General features: G+C 47.5%; 1 protein-coding gene across 3 annotated transcripts in view; it reads left to right on the forward strand.

Annotated features, from left to right (window-relative positions):
• Positions 1 to 18598, forward strand: part of upb1 (ureidopropionase, beta) — a 260500-nt gene that overhangs the window by 229575 nt on the left and 12327 nt on the right. For all 3 annotated transcript variants that reach the window (XM_073055581.1, XM_073055580.1, XM_073055582.1), the window contains one exon: positions 7659 to 7740. In XM_073055581.1, coding sequence (XP_072911682.1) covers positions 7659 to 7740 — 82 coding nt within the window. The remainder of the gene's footprint in view (positions 1 to 7658; positions 7741 to 18598) is intronic.

The following is an 18598-nucleotide window of genomic DNA, read 5'->3' on the forward strand; positions in this document are numbered from 1 at the left end:
ATTCAGGCACAAACTATCCCCTCTGTACAGGTCCTACCTTCCCTAGAAGAGAGCCCAATGATCCAAAAATCTTATTCCCTCTCTCCTACACCAACTCTTAGCCATGTATGATCTTCCTAGTTCTGGCCTCACTAGCTAACGTGCCACAGGAAGCGAACCTGAGGTCACAACCCTGGATGTCCTGCCCTTTAACTCAGCACCCAACTCCCTGAACATACTTTGCAGAACCCCGTCACTCTTCCTACCTATGTCAAGGTAATCTTTAAAATGTCGGACTGTTTTCTGAGAACCCTGTGTAGATCTCCAGGGCTGTCTATCTCCCTTGTGTATATTTTACCAAGCTCTACCTTCCCGGTTAGCTGGGCTTTGTTATGTGTCAGTTGGCAGATTATCAGGGTAGGTCCCAGTACTTCTGGATCAAATACAAAATGTATGCCCATAGCTTTCAGGCTATTCTGACTTTGTTCAGCTAAGGTGATGCCTTAGTATTAACATCATCTTGCCAAGGTGCCAGAACGAACCTCCAATAATGGTTGGGTTTTGTCTAAGATTTGGACAACACTGCCCTCTGCAGCACCAGTCCTGTATGAAGCTCTGAGTGCGATCTCACAGTAAGTAACAGGGCACAGTTCCAAACAAGTCCATCACTTAAACTGTGGCATTGTATTTACTTTCTAAAAGCACCAGATGGCTTTGATAAAGATGCAGCTGTTGCACGAAGCTCCCACTAGGAAAAAGTACTTAATACTATGAAGGATCAGAATTTTATGATTCATGTTGCATTCAGGAACACAATGTTTGATAGGTTCAACTTTTAGAACATGGAACATAGCACAGCACAGGCTCACCAGACTATGATGTTGCGCCAACCTTTTATCCTACTCCAAGATCACTCTAATCCAATCCGTGTGCATGGTCCACATCTGTGTGTGCAAAAACTTAACCTCTGACATCTACCCCCCATACTTTCCTCCAATTATGCCCTCTCATATCAGTCGTTTATCAGTGGGGAAAATATCTTTGGCTGTGCCTGTCAACATCTTCTATACTGCTAACAAATCACCTCTCAGCCTCCTCCTCTTCAAAGAGAAAAACTTCAACACACTCAATGTATTCTCATGAGACAAGCTCACTAATCCAGGCTGCATCCTGGTAAATCTACTCTGCGCCCTCGCTAAAGCTTCCACATCCTCCCTATAATGAGGTAACTAGAACTGACCGCAATACTCCCAGTGTGGTCTAGCCAGAGTTTTATAGAGCTGCAACATTTCTTTATGGCTCTTGAGTTAATGAAGGTCAACAAACCACCCTATCAACCTTCTGAAGTAACTCCATATGCCACTTCTCAGCCCAGCTCTGCATCCTGACACTGTTCCACTGTCACCTACGACAACCTTCAGCACTATCCACAACCCCACTGAGCTTTGTGTCATCTGCAAACTTACTAACCCACCCTTACCATTAGACCAGTAGACACAGGAGAAGAAATAGGCCATTCAGCCCATCAAGTCTGCTCTGCTATTCCATCAAGACTGATCCCGGATCCCACTGAACCCCGAACATCTGCCTTACCACCATAACTTTTGATGCCCTGACCGATCAGGAAGAGATCAACTTCCGCTTTAAATATACATGTGGTCTTGGCCTCCACCGCAGTCTGTGGCAGAGCATTCCACAGATTCACTGCTCCCTGGTTAAAAAAATTCCTCCTTATCTCTGTTCTAAAGGGTCACCCCTCAATTTTGAGACTGTGCCATCTAGTCCTGGATACCCCCACCACAGGAAACATCCTCCCCACATTAACACTATCTAGTCCTTTCAACAATTGGTAGGCTTCAATAAGATCCCACCCCCCATTCTTCTAAATTCCAGTGAGTACAGGCCTAAAGCTGCCAAACACTCCTCATATATTAATCCCTTCATTCCTGGAATCGTCCTCATGAACCGCTTCTGGACTCTCAACGCATCCTTTCTAAGATGTGGGGCCCAAATCTATTAACAATACTCAAAATGCGGACTGACTAGTGTCTTATAAAGCCTCAGCATTATCTCCTTGTTGTTATATTCTACTTCTCTAGAAATGAATACCAACATTGCATTTGCCTTCTTTACCACAGACTCAACCTGTAAGTTAACCTTCTGGGAGCCTTGTACGAGGACTCACAAGTCCCTCTGCACCTCTGATGTTTGAATTTTCTCCCCAGTAGTCCACACAATTGTACCTTTTACCAATATGCATTATCATATATTATCATACTGTATTCCATCTGCCCCCATTCTAAATCCTTCTGCAATCACATTGCTTCCTCAGCACAACCTACCCCTCCACCTATCTTTGTATCATCTGCAAACTTTGCCACAAAGCCATCAGTTCCATTACCAAAATCATTGACAATCAATGTGAAAAGTAGTGGTCCCAATACTGACCCCTGATGAAATATGAGGGGAAACTAACCAATACTAAAACTTTTTTACATTGTATCTCATTTACCATAGCTTTACCTGTTCACTTAGCCTGCCCAAATTTCCTCGTCTCTTAACTTGCAATGCTACCCATGTTACACCCATCAGCTACTTGTAAACCCGCTGGCTCACCCGCAGCTCTGTCCCATCCCCCTGCCATATTAGTTTAAACCACTCCCCAAAGCTCTGGTAAACCTGTGCACAAGGGATATTGGCCCCCTCAGATTCCAATGCAACCCATCCCAGGTCACACCTGCCCCAGAAGAGGTCTCTGCCCCCTGCTCCAATTCTTCAGCCACACATTTATCTGCCACCTCATTCTATTCCTCTCCTCACTGTCGTGTGGAAAGGCAGCAATCCAAGATTACTACCCTTGAGGTCCTGCTTCTCAGCTTCCTTCCCAACCCCCTGTACGTATTCAGTTTTCAGGAGCTCCTCCCGTTTTCTCCCGATGACATTGGTACCAATATGTACGATGGCCTCTGGCTGCTGACCCTCCCTTTTCAGGATATTGTGGATGCATCCAGAAACATCACTGACTATGTCACCTGGGAAGCAAGCTACCATCCGTGCTTCTTGATCACGTCCACAGAATCGCTTATCTGTTCCTGTAACTATAGAGTCCCCTATTACCGCTGCCCCCCCCCCCTTCAGTTCCCTCCCGTTCTGAGCCACAGGGCCAGACTCAGTGCCAGAGGCATGGTTACCTCCAGGTAGGTCATCCCCCACAACAGTACTCAAAATGGGGTACTTATTGTTGAAGGGGATAGCCACTGTCTGACGTTTTCCCTTCTCTCTCTTAACAATCACCATTTATCTGTCTCCTCTGGCCTAGGGATGACTACCTCCTTGTAGCTCCTGTCTATCACCTCCTCACTTTCCCTAACAAGCCAAAGGACATCGAGCTGCAGCTCCAGCTCCCTAACACGGTCTCTGAGGAGCTGAATCTCCATGTACCTGGTGCAGGTGGCTACCAGAAGGCTGGAAGTCAAATCTGACACTCAGAACAGAACACTGGCCCTGCAGACACACCCCCTATTCGTTCAAGGGTTGGGTAAGAAAGAGAAATAAGAAATAAACTTACCTACTTACCTTGCCTCATCCTGTTCTCGCCAAAGTCTGCTGAGACAAAGCCTTATCACTCTGACAATGACCACTCCACTACATGATACCTGTCTTTTATGGAGACTAGGTTTTCCAAGTTTTTTTTTTCCCAAAACTTTTTCCAAGTTTTCCAGCTCTGGACCTGCACAGGAATACAAACGCTTCTTCTGCATCTGTGTGGCTGTCCAATCAAAGAATCTCCTTCCTCATCCAAGTTATTTATCAAAATTCTCAGACTGGGGTCCTGGAGCACCACGGGTCACTGACCTCCGGGAAGAATACACTTCATCTGTTACTACACTGCGCTTTCTGTAGCGAAGCCAATTCTCAATTCATGCAGCCAAGTTTCCAATGAGCCTGTGGGGAATCCCGTCAAATGCCTTACTGAACTCCATATGCAGTGGGAGAGCATTTTGGAGGTGGTGATCACAATTCTATCTCCTTTACCATAGCATTGGAGAGGGATAGGAACAGACAGGTTAGGAATTTAATTGGAGTAAGGGGAAATATGAGGCGGTCAGGCAGGAACTTGGAAGCATAAATTGGGAACAGATGTTTTCAGGGAAATGTATGGAAGAAATGTGGCAAATGTTCAGGGGATATTTGCGTGGAGTTCTGCATAGGTACGTTCCAGTGAGACTGGGAAGGGATGGTAGGGTACAAGAACCGTGGTGTACAAAGGCTGTTGTAAATCTAGTCAAGAAAAGAAGAGCTTATGAAAGGTTCAAAAAACTAGGTACTGATAGAGATCTATAAAATTATAAGGCTAGCAGAAAGGAGCTTAAGAATGAAATTAAGAGAGACAGAAGGGGCCATGAGAAGGCCTTGGCGAGCAGGATTAAGGAAAACCCCAAGGCATTCTACAAGTATGTGAAGAGCAAGAGGATAAGACATGAGAGAATAGGATCAATCAAGTGTGACAATGGGAAAGTGTGTATGGAACCAGAGGAAACAGCAGAGGTACTTAATGAATACTTCAGTATTCACTATGGAAAAGGATCTTGGCGATTGTAGTGATGACTTGCAGTGGACTGAAAAGCTTGAGCATGTAGATATTAAGAAAGAGGATGTGCTGGAGCTTTTGGAAAGCATAAGTTGGATAAGTCACCAGGACTGGATGGGATGTACCCCAGGCTACTGTGGGAGGCGAGGGAGGAGATTGCTGAGCCTCTGGTGATGAACTTTGCATCATCAATGGGGACGGGAGAGGTTCCGGAGGATTGGAGGGTTGCGGATGTTGTTCCTTTATTCAAGAAAGGGAGTAGGGATAGCCCAGAAAATTATAGACCAGTGAGTCTTACTTCAGTGGTTGGTAAGTTGATGGAGAAGATCCTGAGAGGCAGGATTTATGAACATTTGGAAAGGTATAAGATGATTAGGAGTAGTCAGCATGGCTTTGTCAAAGGCAGGTCGTGCCTTACGAGCCTGATAGAATTTTTTGAGGATGTGACTAAACACATTGATGAAGGAAGAGCAGTAGATGTAGTGTATATGGATTTCAGCAAGGCATTTGATAAGGTACCCCATGTGAGGCTTATTGAGAAAGTAAGGAGGCATGGGATCCAAGGGGACATTGCTTTGTGGATCCAGAACTGGCTTGCCCACAGAAGGCAGAGTGGCTGTAGACGGGTCATATTCTGCATGGAGGTCTGTGACCAGTGGTGTGCCTCAGGGATCTGTTCTGGGACCCCTTCTCTTCATGATTTTTATAAATGACCTGGATGAGGAAGTGGAGGGATGAGTTAGTAAGTTTGCTGATGACACAAAGGTTGGGGCTATTTTGAATAGTGGGAGGTCTGTCGCAGGTTACAGCGGGACATTGATAGGATCCAAAACTGGGCTGAAATGTGGCAGATGGAGTTCATCCCAGGTAAGTGTGAGGTGGTTCATTTTGGTAGGTCAAATATGACGGCAGAATATAGTATTAATGGTAAGACTCTTGGCAGTGTGGAGAATCAGAGGGATCTTGGGGTCCGAGTCCATAGGACACTCAAAGCTGCAGCGCAGGTTTTCACTGTGGTTAAGGCATGCAGTGCACTGGCCTTCATCAACTGTGGGATTGAGTTTAGGAGCCGAGAGTTAATGTTGCAGCTATATAGGACCCTGGTCAGACCCCACTTGTAGTACTGTGCTCAGTTCTGCTCGCCTCACTACAAGAATAATGTGGAAACCATAGAAAGGGTGCAGAGGAGATTGACAAGGATGTGGCCTGGATTGGGGAGCATGCTTTATGAGAGTCGGTTGAGTGAACTCGGCCTTTTCTCCTTGGAACGGCAGAGGATGAGAGGTGACCTGATAGAGGTGTATAAGATGATGAGAGACATTGTTCATGTGGACAGTCAGAGGCTTTTTCCCAGGGCTGAAGAGGGCACAGTTTTAAGGTGCTTGGAAGGAGGTACAGAGGAGATGTCAGGGGTAAGTTTTTTACGCAGAGTATGGTAAGTGCGTGGAATGGGCTGCCGGCAACGGTGGTGGAGGCGGATACAATAGGCACTCCTGGATAGGTACATGGAGCTTAGAAAAATAGAAGGTTATGGGTAACCCTAGGTAATTTCTAAGGTAAGGACATGTTCGGCACAGCTTTGTGGGCCGAAGGGCCTGTGTTGTGCTGTAGGTTTTCTATGTTTCTATGCACCACCTTCTACCTTCATCAGTTTGTTCTGTCACTTCCTCAGCGAATTCAGACGTGAGGCATGATCTGCCCCTCACAAAGCCATGTTGACTGTCCATAATCAGACTATGCTTCTCCAAATGCTCCTGTCTCTGAGAATCCTCTCCATAAGTTTAGCTTCCACTGAAGTAAGACTCACTGGTCTATAACCCCTAGGGTTATGGCTGCTCCCTGTCTTGAACAAAGGAATAACATTTGCCACTCTCCAATAATGCTGTGGCCGGTGAGGATGCAAAGATTGCCACCAAAAATGTAACAATCTCTTCCCTCATTTCCCATAGTAACCTAGGGTATATCCCATCTGTTCCCTGGGATCTATCTATAATAATGCTTTTCAAAAGTCCAGCACATCCTCTTCCTTAACATGGATGTACTCCGACATATCAGCCTGTTCTACGCTGAGTTCACCTATCTCCAGGTTTCTCTCACTGGTGAATAGCAAACAAAGTAGTCATTAAGGACCTCCCCACCTCCTCTGATTCCAGGCACATCTTCCCTCTTCTATCCCTTATCCATTTTACCCTCCCTCTAGTCATCCTCTTGTTCTTCACACATGAATTTGGGTTTTCCTTAATCCTGCTCACCAACGTCTTCTTGCTCCTAGCTCTCCTAAGTCCATTCTTCATCTCCTTCCTGGCTGTAAATTTGTCTCTGTTACTGACCATCTGTGTGTCTGCTTAAGCCCGGGACATAATGACCATCACCAGCCACATCAACTGCTGCCTGATCTGCTGCTCTGTTCCCTGCAGGGACCTGTGGGTTTTCACTCTGAGATCTGTCAGTCCTCCTTGCTTCCCATTCTGGAGGAAAAGAAGCCTGAATGCTCCTGTGGGAGTGAAGCTGCTCTTTCAGTTGCCTGTGCTGGCTCCATTATAGCACGTTATAACTTGCACCAAACTGCTTTACATATCCACTTGTACTTTGCTAGTGTTTTACTCTGAAGGGGTTTTAGTGATACTAGACCCACCCCCCCCCCCCCCAGCTTATGGCAGCTCAGTTCCCGAGGACCGTCTGCGAGTGGGAAGTGAACACAGTGCAGAAGGTCACAGAAACAGTGGTGACAGGAGAGTTTGCGGGTACAGGAAGAACGGCTGGCAGCAAATCCCACCTCTGCCCGGCTCCACCCAACCCCTGATTGTTGCAGCTCGGCTGTAGAAGTGCCCTGTTCCCGTCTGTCAGAAGATGCCCAAAACCTGGCAACAGCCAACAAATCCCTCCCCATCCCACCCACCATCCTTCGGAATGCTTGCTGGCACGTGTAGATCAGGAGCAGGGAGGGTGGTGTGTGACGCTGCAGTCCCAGAGGGATTACTGGGTTGCTGCCAATGAAATGGAACGTCAGCAAGCACCACTGGTGGGAGGTTTTATTGAACGCAGTCGTCACAGTGCTTACCTCTGTTATCCTCTGTCAATGATGCAGTGAGCCGTTGTGGCCAATTGAAGCTAGGAACGCAGCGATCGTCAACAACTGCTTCACCTGTGCCATCAACCGAGTGGGAACGGTGAGTACTCTGCGCTGGCTCAGTCTGCGTCACTGAAACTGGGCCCTAGCGGACGCCTGCGTCACCTACACGGTGGCGACCTCTCCCGCGTCACTGTGGGGAGGGTCAGCAAAGACGGGCTTTGGCAGCAGAAGGGCTGGGTGCAGAGAGTGCCACAGGTACTGGGTAATTCTTAGAGGGAGGCATTGAGTCTACGGGTTGAGACATCACTTTGCAGCTGTCAGACTGCACGTGGGGTAGTGTGTCCAAGTTCTCTCACCACACTGCTGGAGTGTAGAAAAGATTCAGGGCAAAATGCCGACCGGGGGGGCTGAGGTTCTGACGAGGTCTTGGATAAACTGGGTTTATTATCACTGCTCCACAGGAGGCTGAGGGGCGACTAATGGAGGTTTATAAAACAATGAGGGGTTTTGTTGGGGCATTGTTTCCCAAGGCAGGGGAGTCCGGAAGTAGAGGCCATGAGGTGAGGAGGGGAGAGGTTCTCTGACTGGGAGTGGTGGTAATCTGGAGCTGTGAGAGCAGATGGTAGAGGCAGGCACTTGGGTGGGAACGGAGCGGAGAGGCACAGCGTGACTGCAGGCATATGGGGTTAATGGCATGGATGAGGATATGGGTAGATGGCTTGTCTCTGTATTGGATCCATGGGGTAATGGTTAAATGCCAACCGGCTAGCAGACCCTATTGCCAGGGTGAGTCTGGCTTAATGCCGACCCCTGAACCCAGGTGAGAATGACAGCAACAGGTTAGGCAGGCAGCCGGGTAAAGCCACCACAGGGACAACCGTGACTGCTGCTTCTCATGCCAGCCCTTGCCTCTGACACATTTGCCCACTGGGCTGCTCCCCCTGGGTGTGGGGTGGCCAGCCGCAGTGAGAGAGGAGCAGATACCTCCCAGGGGTGAGGGCTGCTTCAATCTCCATGGAGACATGGCCGTATTTACAGTGATCACAGACCCGGAGTCCCGGATCACTGTCGTCTGCTGCTGCGGAATGTCAGTGTGTGCCAGCACCCTTCCTACCCTTCGTCAGTGCGTTGCCGGTGCGTGTGAGAGCTGGGCGGATGTGTCGGTTTGTGCTTCTGCTGCAGCCAGGAGAGGGTGTATGTGTGTGTGCTGATGTCTGTAGCTAGTGTTCACTGATCCTGTGAACCCTGTTCCAGCAAAGTCTCGGGGTGGTAATACTTCGTCTCTGAGATGGGTCTCCTTGGCCACATCTTCCAACCTTCTCTTTTTAAGGCATGGAGGAGTTCCCTCCTCCTCATCCTTCTCATGGCATAGAAGCAGGCCATATGAACCACTGAGCCTACGCCTCCCCTCGGTCCTATTTGTTCCCAGTTGCCTATTCTCTCTCAGATGCTCAGTACCTTCCCCTCTCCACAATTCCCCTACTGGCCTGTACTCGGGGGCGATTTACATCCTCTACTGCATATATGTCAAACTCAAGGCCCGCGGGCCGAATCCGGCCCGCGGTGGAATTATCTTTGGCCCGCAAGATAATATCTGATTACTATTAAAGCTGGCCCCAGTAATCGAAGCGCCTATGGCGTATGATATGGCTAATGCTGAGTTTATTCAGGTACCAGGTTTTCAGGGTTTTTAGTGTTTATTCGGCAGTCTTCTTCATAAGAAACGGAATTTGTAAAGTGAAACACTTTGTAGTTATAGCAGAGACTGAGACACATGAGAGCAGGCTGAAAAAACGGAGGCAACGAAAGCTGCGTTCGCACGCGTCCGACTGATCCGGCCCGCATGAAGCTGCATTTTGCTCAATCCGGCCCGTGACCTAAAATGAGTTTGACACCCCTGTTCTAGTGAAACCCTCAGCCAATACTTCAGGTACCCACAGAGACACAAGAGAGCAAAGATGCTGCAATTTTGAGTAATTCACAAAACTCAGGTCAGGCAGCATTTATGGAAGGAAACGGACAACACTTGTGCTTCATCCGGACTAGTGAAGGCTCTCAACCTGAAATGCTGACTGTCCATTTCCCTCCAGAGATGCTCCCACACTGAGTTGCTCCAATCCTCTGCGTGTTACAGCAAGTTCCCGCAGCTCATCAGTCTGAGCTTTGATCTGGCTTTCTGAAGTTGGCGAGCAGGGGTGGAGGAGATGAGCTTTTCTCTTTCGAGGTGCAGCTGGCCTCTGAGAGTCTCGGGGACTTGTGCCCTGTTACTGCACACTACTGCCAGAAGCAAAGTGATTGTTGTTGACCACACACTGCAGTCCTCTTAATGACTGTGTGCATCTGAGTTGCATCCGATCAACTTGGTATCACTGCCTTAGCGTTTCACGATTCCAGTGCAGCTGAACTTCTTGGCTAGTGTCTGGTTACGTCGCTGCTGTGGGTCCCCTTTTGCACAATTGCTTGTTTTTCCTACATACAGCAGTGGCTGAAAAGGATTCATCACTGGCTGTAAAGTGCTTTGGGAATTCCTGATACTGTAAAAAGGACTTTTTCATTTCTATGGGACATCATAAGCATTCTTTGGAACAAGATCAATGAGTTATTTCTAAGAGAAACAGCAGAAGAACTCCCCGGGGCTGAGGATGCTATTTATTTCTTCAGCATTTCATAAGTGTGGGAAGTTTAAGACTACTTTTTGACCCCAGGAATTTATATTCTGAAGACTGGTTAGTTTCCCATTCGAACGGCCCTCTGAGTTCTTTCCACAAGTTCCTTCCTGTGGGACACAGGCTGCTTGTGGGAACAAGATGTAGTAAGTCCGTCACATAAGAGATTCGCAACAGAAGGGCATTATTAAAGCAGCTGCTACACTTCTATAAGGTGATCACACTAAAGTTATGGAATTTGTTTTATAACTACTTTGATTTTTTTTCCCAAGTTACAACCTTATTCAGAATAAAGCTTAAATGGAAAACCAATCCTCATTGTGTAGAACTGCACAGAAAAGTTATCTCTGTCATCTTGCCCCAGTGGGTATTCCCACGGAGAAGCTTAGAGGGTGAAAGTACTCGGGATTCTGTGAAAGGGTACCATTCTGCCTCTTGAGCCTATCCTGTCATTCAGTTCAACCATGACTGAAAGGGATCTGAAATCTGCATCTGCCCTTGCTCCAAATCCACGGATACCCTCACCCAGTACGTCCACATCCACAGCTCAGAAGCTTCAGCTTTTTAAGGCAGAGTTCTGGATTTCTGCCATCCTCAGTGTAACATGCAAAGGCACATCACCCCTTGGATCCCGAGATCCACGGTGTCCGTGACTAACGCAGGAAGGGTGGGTTTGTCCTGGCAGATTCCACTTGTGCGATGACCAGGTCTTTTGGGTAAGGCAGCTCTCGGCAGATCCCTTTGTCCTGTTACACTCTTCAGTGCTCTACGGTTTAGTGTGTACGACTTACACTGGTCGATGCTCCCAAAGTGCCACACCGCACACTTATCTACATTAAATACTAGCTCCAATTTTTCTAGCTGCTGCAGATCACTCTGCAAGCTTTGATAATTTTCCTCACTGTCCACTGCACCCCAGTCTTGATGTGATCTGCAAATTTGCAGAGTTAACCACTTTATCTTCCAGATCATTGATCAAGACAACAGACAGCAATGGACCTAGCATCATTCCACTAGTCACTGGCATTGTCAGAGAGGCAACCATTTACTTCCACTCCCTGGCTTCTCCCGCAAAGCCGATGTCCAATCCAATTACTACCTCATCTTGAGTGCCTTTCGACTGAACCTTCTTGACCAACCTCCTATGCAGGGCCTTGTCAAATGCCTTGAAAAGCTCTGTAAGATTGGTTAGACACGACCTACCATGCACAAAGCCATGTTAACTATCCCTCATCAGTCCCTGTCTATCCAAATACTAATTTATCTGGTCCCTTACAATACTTTCCAATAACTTGCCCACTACTGATGACAGGCTCACCAGCCTATAATATCCTAGTTGATTCTTAGGGCTTTTTATTACTCAGCAGAGCAATGTTAGCCAATCCTCCGGTACCTCACCGGCCGCTAAAGATAACTTAAATATATCTGCAAGGGCCCCTGCAGTGTCTGTACTTGCCTCCCACAGGGTCCAAAGAAACACCCCGTCGGTCCCTGGAGATCCGCCCACCCTAATTTGCCTCAAGACAGCAAGCATCTCCTCCTCTGTAATGTGAGCAGGGCCCGTGACCGCGCTGCTGCTTTGCCTCACTTCTGTAGACTCCGTCCATCTCCCGAGTAAATAGATTCAAAACATCCCCCCCCCCCCCCACCCCTCTTTTGGCTGCACGCATAGATTACCATTCTGATTTTCCAGAGGAACAACTCCGTCCCTTGCAGTCCTTTTGCCCTGTAGAACCCCTTGTGATTCTAGAGCAACTTCATGCCTTCCTTTAGCCCTCCTGATTTATTTCTTTTTTTCAATTCTTGTACTCCTCAACTACCTCATTTGCTCCTTCTTTCCTATACCTGCTATGCACGTCCGTTTCTTGCATTGCAAGGTTCCTAAACCTGTTATCCTTGCTTTTTATTCTGACAGGCACGTGCAAGCTTTGTACTCTCAAACTTTCACTTTGGAAGACCTGCCATTTACCAAGCACACCTTTGCCAGAATGCAGCCTGTCCCAGTCAGTCCAACTTGCTTGATGATTTCTGATATCATCAGAATTGGCCTTTCTCCAATTTAGACTCTCAGTGCAAGGACCAGGCCTATCCTTTTCCATACTTACCTTGAAATTAATGGCATTATAATCACTAGAAGCAACAGTGTTCCCCTACTCAAACTTCTATCAACTGCCCCGTGTCACTCCCTAACAGGAGATCAAGACTTGTCTCGTAGGGACTTCTATGTATGAATTAAGGAACCTTTTCTGAACACATTTGACAAACTATCCTATCTGGTCCTTTTACAGTATGGGAGTCCCGGTCAATATGTGGAAAGTTAAAATCACCTACTATCGCAACCGTATGTTTCTTGCAGCAGTTTACAATCTCTCAAAAAAAAATCATTCCTGTAAATCCCGTGGACTGTTGGGTGGTTTATAATATAGCCCCATTAATGTGGACTTCCTTTCTTATTCCTCCTGAAACCAAATCTCATTAGTGGCTGCAATATCGTAATTCCGTGTGTTTACCCATGCCCTGGGGAAGCAATGCAATTGCAGCAGGACTTGGACAAATTGGAAGAATGGGCAAAAAGTGTCAGATGGAATACAGTGTTGGGAAATGTATGATAATGCATTTTGGTAAAAGGAACAATAGTGCGGACTATTATCTAAATGGGGAGAAGGTTCAAACATCGGAGGTGCAGAGAGACTTGGAAGTCCTCGTGCAAGACTCCCAGAAGGTTAATTTACAGGTTGTGTCTGTGGTAAAGAAGGCAAATGCAATGTTGGCATTTATTTCAAGGGGAATAGAATAATGCTGAGGCTTTATAAGACACTAGTCAGGACACACTTGGAGTATTGTCAACAGCTTTGGGCCGCATATCTCAGAAAGGATGTGTGACTCCAGAGGAGGTTTACGAGGATGATTCTGGGAAGGAAGAGGTTAACATATGAGGAGAGTTTGGCAGCTTTGGGCCTGTACTCACTGGAATTTAGAAGAATGTGGGGGGATCTCATTGAAACCTACCAGAAGTTGAAAGGACTTAATTAAGGTGGCTGTGGAGAGGATGTTTCCTGTGGTGGGGGTATCCAGAACTAGAGGGCACAGCCTCAAAATTGAGGGGCGACCTTTTAGAACAGAGAGTAGTGAACCTGTCGAATGCTCTGCCACAGACTGCAGTGGAGGCCAAATCTGTGGGTATATGTAAAGTGGAAGATGGTGGTTTCCTGATCAGTCAGGGCGTGAAAGGATATGACGAGAAGGCGGGTGTGTGGGGTTGAGTGGAATCCGGGACCAGCCATGATGGAATGGTGGAGCAGACTCGATGGGCTGAATGGCCTCATTCTGCTCCCACGTCTCATGGTTTTATGATCATCTGCCTTTCCGGCAATACTTCTTGCATCGAAATGTACGCAAGTCAGAACATCAGTCCCACCATGCGGAACCGTTTGATTCCTGAACTTGAGGTGTGCACAACCTCTCCACTATCTGGTCCCCAGTCCCCTGCATCTCCAGTTTAAACCCCTCTCCATGCAGCACGAGCAAACCTTCCTGCTAGGATATTAGTTCCCCTCCAGATCAGGTACAAACCATCTCTTCTGTACAGGTCCCCCAATGATCCAAAAACCTTATGCCCTCCCTCTTGCACCAACTCCTTAGCCACATGTTAAACTGTATGATCTTCCTAGTTCTGGCCTCTGTAGCATGCGGCAAAGGTAGCAATTCTGAGATCACAACCCTGGAGGTCCAGCCCTTTAATTTAGCATCTAACTCCCCAAACTCCCTTTGCAGAACCTTCTTCCTACCTGTGTCATCGGTACCTATATGGACCGTGACCTCTGGCTGTTCACCCTTCCGCTAAAGAACGCTGAGGATTCGACCTGAGATGTCCCAGACCCTGGCACCCGTGAGGCAACAGACCACCTGAGAATCTCGTTCTCATCCATAGAATCACCACAGCTCACCTTTCTGCCCCCTTCCGGGCCACAGAGCCAAATTCAGTGCCGAAGACCCGACTGCTGTGGTTTTTCTCTGCTGGGTCATTTTCTCCCCCCCCCCCCCCCCCCAACAGGGGGTTGGCCACAGGAATGCCCTGCACCTTGGGTATAGCTACTTTCTACCTGTCCTATCTATCAGCCCCTCAGCCTCCCGAGTGATCTGGAGATCCTCCAGTTGCTGCAACTCCTTACCACAGTCTGCTCCAAGCTTCGGCTGGATGCACTTCCTGCAGGTGAATCCATCAGGAACGCTGGATCCCTGCCTGCCTCCCACAAGACGTGCCCTTACTGCTTTAACTGTGCAATTATGGAGGAAAGAATAAATAAACAGAGAAAAAAAATCTACCTGCAGCGTTTCACCTTCTTGCACTCAAGCTGATGTCTCAAATCCCTACTCTAACAAAGGCTTGCCCCTGCCTTATGTCCTTGTTAATGAATCCAGATCTCTGATTGGCTGGTGTTCAAACACTAAAACTCCCACAAAGCATTGCACACTGGCTGACCTGAGTGAGTCACTTCCCTCACTCCCGATCCGTGATTGGCCGATGTTAAAACAATGGTTAGGAGTTAAGACGGTGGTCTTGGAATTTGCTTTAATGTCACTGAAACCCCATTATCAGTCACACTGAAGCTTGTTGTCAAAGTGCCATAATGCTCTGGAGCTTCACAGAACAATAATGTGGTGAACTACATATACCTGTCTGGACACGCCCCCCCCCCACCGCTGACTGCTCCTGTGGCTCCTCCCACAGACCCCTGTATAAAGGCGATTGGAGGCACTGCTCCCCCCTCAGTCTCCAGGATGTTGTGTGATGGTCTCTTGCTGCTGATAGTGCTCTCTTCCAGCTAATAAAAACCTAACTCTCGCCTCAGTTCTCCGAGAGTTATTGATGGTGCGTCAAATATCACTGGGTTTCTCTGCTGCTGGAGTCTCAGACAGTGTAACATTCTCTGTTGATTTCAGTTTTTTGGAATAGCCGGAACCTGGAACTGGAAACTGTGTTAGTCCAGTAACAAGTGCTTCATCCCACCATGTCTGTGCCCAACGTGATGCCAAATTCAGCTCATCCTGTCTGTCTGCACATGGCTTGTATAGCTCCCTTCCCTGCCACCAGATCTATTTCCACCATCCATCCCCCAGTGAAGGGCTGAAATCACAAAGGCACCCCAAGGTGTCCAGTACAGGCCCTGAGTCAGCTGGTATCTGCAGGAGGCATGTTCTTTCTGCAAGGCCCTCACCAGGACTGTAGTAGGGTGCCAGAGAGATTTCTAAGAACCTGAGTGCTGGCACTTCAGTGAAGTCCAAATCTGAGCTAAATGTTTGCAGACACACAGTCTGCTGTGGGAGATGAGTATGCATTAGGCTGATTTCTAATGTAGTAAACAGCCAAGCGATTTGTGACTCAGACACAGCTGAGGCTGCGTTGGAGGTTGCAGGAACTCTTGGCGAGGATGACGCAATGTGTTGTAAGAGCTGTCCTCTCCAGATCATTTCAGAGTTGAGCTTTCAGCACTGGAGTACGATGGAAGTTTTCCGAGGCAGTTTTTTGCTGGATGGAGATGTCTAGGCAAACAGATATTCCCGAGAAAGGCCAAGGCTTGAGCTTTCTGCCTTGTGCTGTGTCTCTCTGCTGCAGGCTAAGGTGAACAGCAAGGGAGAAAGACTATAGGGATAACCCTGGGAATAAGAGAGCAGTGAGATGCCAGTGTTAGGCAAGTTATTGGAAAAGATTCTTAGAGATAAGGTTTATGAGCATTTGGAGAGGTATAATGTGATTAGGGATAGTCAGCATGGCTTTGTGAGGGGCACTTCACACCTCATGAGCCTGATTGAATTATTTGTGACAAAGCACATTGATGAAGGTAGAGCAGTGGATGGGATGTACATGGATTTTAGTAAGGTGTTTGATACAGTCAGCTTGTTCAGAAAGTCAGGAAGTGTGGGATCGAGAGGAACTTGGCCGTGTGGATACAGAACCAACAGGATTGGCAGATGGGAGTAGAAGGAGCATTTTCTTTCTGGAGGTCAGTGCAGCGGTATTCTGCAGGGATCTGTTCTGGGACCTCTGTTCATTGTGATTGTTATAAATGACCTGGATGAGGGTGGGTTAGTAAGTTTGCAGATGGTTGCAGGTTGTTTGGATGATAGGATCAGCCGAGAAGTTGCAAATGGAGTTTAACCAGGAAAAGTGTGAAGTAATTCAGTTTGGAGGATCGAATTTGAAGACAGAATACAAGGATAGGTTGAGTGAGCTAGGTTTTCTCCCGTTTCGAACAAACACGGGAGGTGACTTGACAGGGCAAGATGTTAGAGGTCATAGGCCAAGTAGATAGCCAGAGATCTTATCCCAGGGCTGAAATGGCTAATACCCACGTCAATACCAGGGGATATAATTTTAAAGTGATTGGAGTACAGGAGAGATGTCAGAGGTAAGTGGTGGATGTGTGGAACAGGGCTGATGGCAGAGGTAGTAAGTTAGGAAATTTAAGAAACTCTTAGACAGGCACATGAGTGTTAGAAAAATGGAGAGCACTTCTGACAGTCCACAAAGTGTTCTCCACTTTATACTCCAAGCTGTGTTTCTCAATTAACTCATTGCCAGCGAGTCAACAGCTTCCATGGAATAAGAGACTTGGAGATCTGCTTCAAGTTTTCTTTCCCCACCCACCCCCCTCCCGAACTTTGTTTTCCATCATTCTGATGGCCATCTTTCCTCGTCTGGTTCCAGTTCAGGTCTAATTGTTGGAACCACACATGAATATAGCCAAATGAAGCAGTGTTCCTCAGGAGCCAAAGTGCAAAACATACATATCATCCCGATTGCAGAAAAACATACTGTCTCAAACACAATGTACCCCAGTCTGTGAGTGACGTGGACTGTAGATTGGTGGTGTCCTGGTTTCCACCAAGCGAACACTGGTGGGGAGGGCCAACTCCTAACCCACGAAGGATTCCAGCATCCTTATTGAGGCCGCTTCCTCTCCCACTCCACTCGGCACCTCCTGCCCTGGGCAGCTGCGACGGGTGACACCACAGCATAAGGGTCTTCTCTGTGCACCGTTATTCCCCCACTCAACGGACTGGCAATGCTTTACATGACCAGGGTCTTGCCATCACAATAAACAAGTCCAGGGCAATCATTGTTGGACACAACAACCTGGTGACAACCAGGTGCACAGCTCCATCGCTAGCGAGCAGCTCGCTGATGGCGTAGTTCTGCAGGACTTGATGTTCTTAATATCATTTTTTAAAAAAAGCGTGGTGGATGAACAATTTTACCTCTGTTTGGACTTGGAGAGACCGCTGTGACCATGCACAGCACCATCTTACCAGGAAGTGGTTCTCCCTCCCTTTATTCCATGGTCCGCTGTCTATTCTTATCAGATTCCTTCTTCTTCAGACCTTTCCCGATGTCCTCCAAGCTTCTGATATGATTCTAATCTGGTATAGGGAAATGAACCTGGTTAGGTGGCATATCTCTCGGTGGAAAAGCATTTTTGAGGTAGTGATCACAACTCTATCTCCTTTACCATAGCGCTGGAGAGGGATAGGAGCAGATGATTTGGGAAAGCATTTAATTGGGGTAGGGGGAAATATGATGCTATTAGGCAGGAACTTGGGAGCATAATTTGAGAGCAGATGTTCTCAGGGAAATGTGGTAAATATTCAGGGAACATTTGCGTGGAGTTCTGCATAGCTGTGTTCCATTGAGGCAGGGAAAAGGGGGTAGGGTAAAAGGATGTAGAAAATCTAGTTAAGAAGAAAAGAAAAGCTTACAAAAAGTTCAAGAAACTAGGTACTGTTAGAGCTGTAAAAAATGACAAGGGTGCCAGGAAGGAGCTGAAGATTGGAATTAGGAGAGCCAGAAAGGGCCGTGAGAAGGCCTTGGTGGGCAGGATTTAGGAAAACCCTAAGGCATTCTACAAGTATTTGAAGGGTTAAGGAACATGAACATGGGTTAAGGGTGAAGGGGGAAAAGTTTAAAGGGAACATTGGGGGGGGGCTTCTTCACACAGAGAGTGGTGCGAGTGTGGAATGAGCTGCCAGATGAAGTGGTAAATGCGGGCTCACTTTTAACATTTAAGAAAAACTTGGACAGGTACATGGATGAGAGGGGTCTGGAGGGATATGGTCCAGGTGCAGGTCAGTGGGACTAGGCAGAAAAATGGTTCAGCACAGCCAAGGAGGGCCAAAAGGCCTGTTTCTGTGCTGTAATGTTCTATGGTTCTATGAAGACCAAGAGGATAAGACACGAGAGAATAGGACTAATCAAGAACGAGAGTGGAAACACGTGCATGGAGCTGGAGG

The sequence above is a fragment of the Hemitrygon akajei genome, chromosome 9 (assembly GCF_048418815.1).
Source record: "Hemitrygon akajei chromosome 9, sHemAka1.3, whole genome shotgun sequence".
NCBI classification, from domain to species: Eukaryota; Metazoa; Chordata; class Chondrichthyes; order Myliobatiformes; family Dasyatidae; genus Hemitrygon; species Hemitrygon akajei.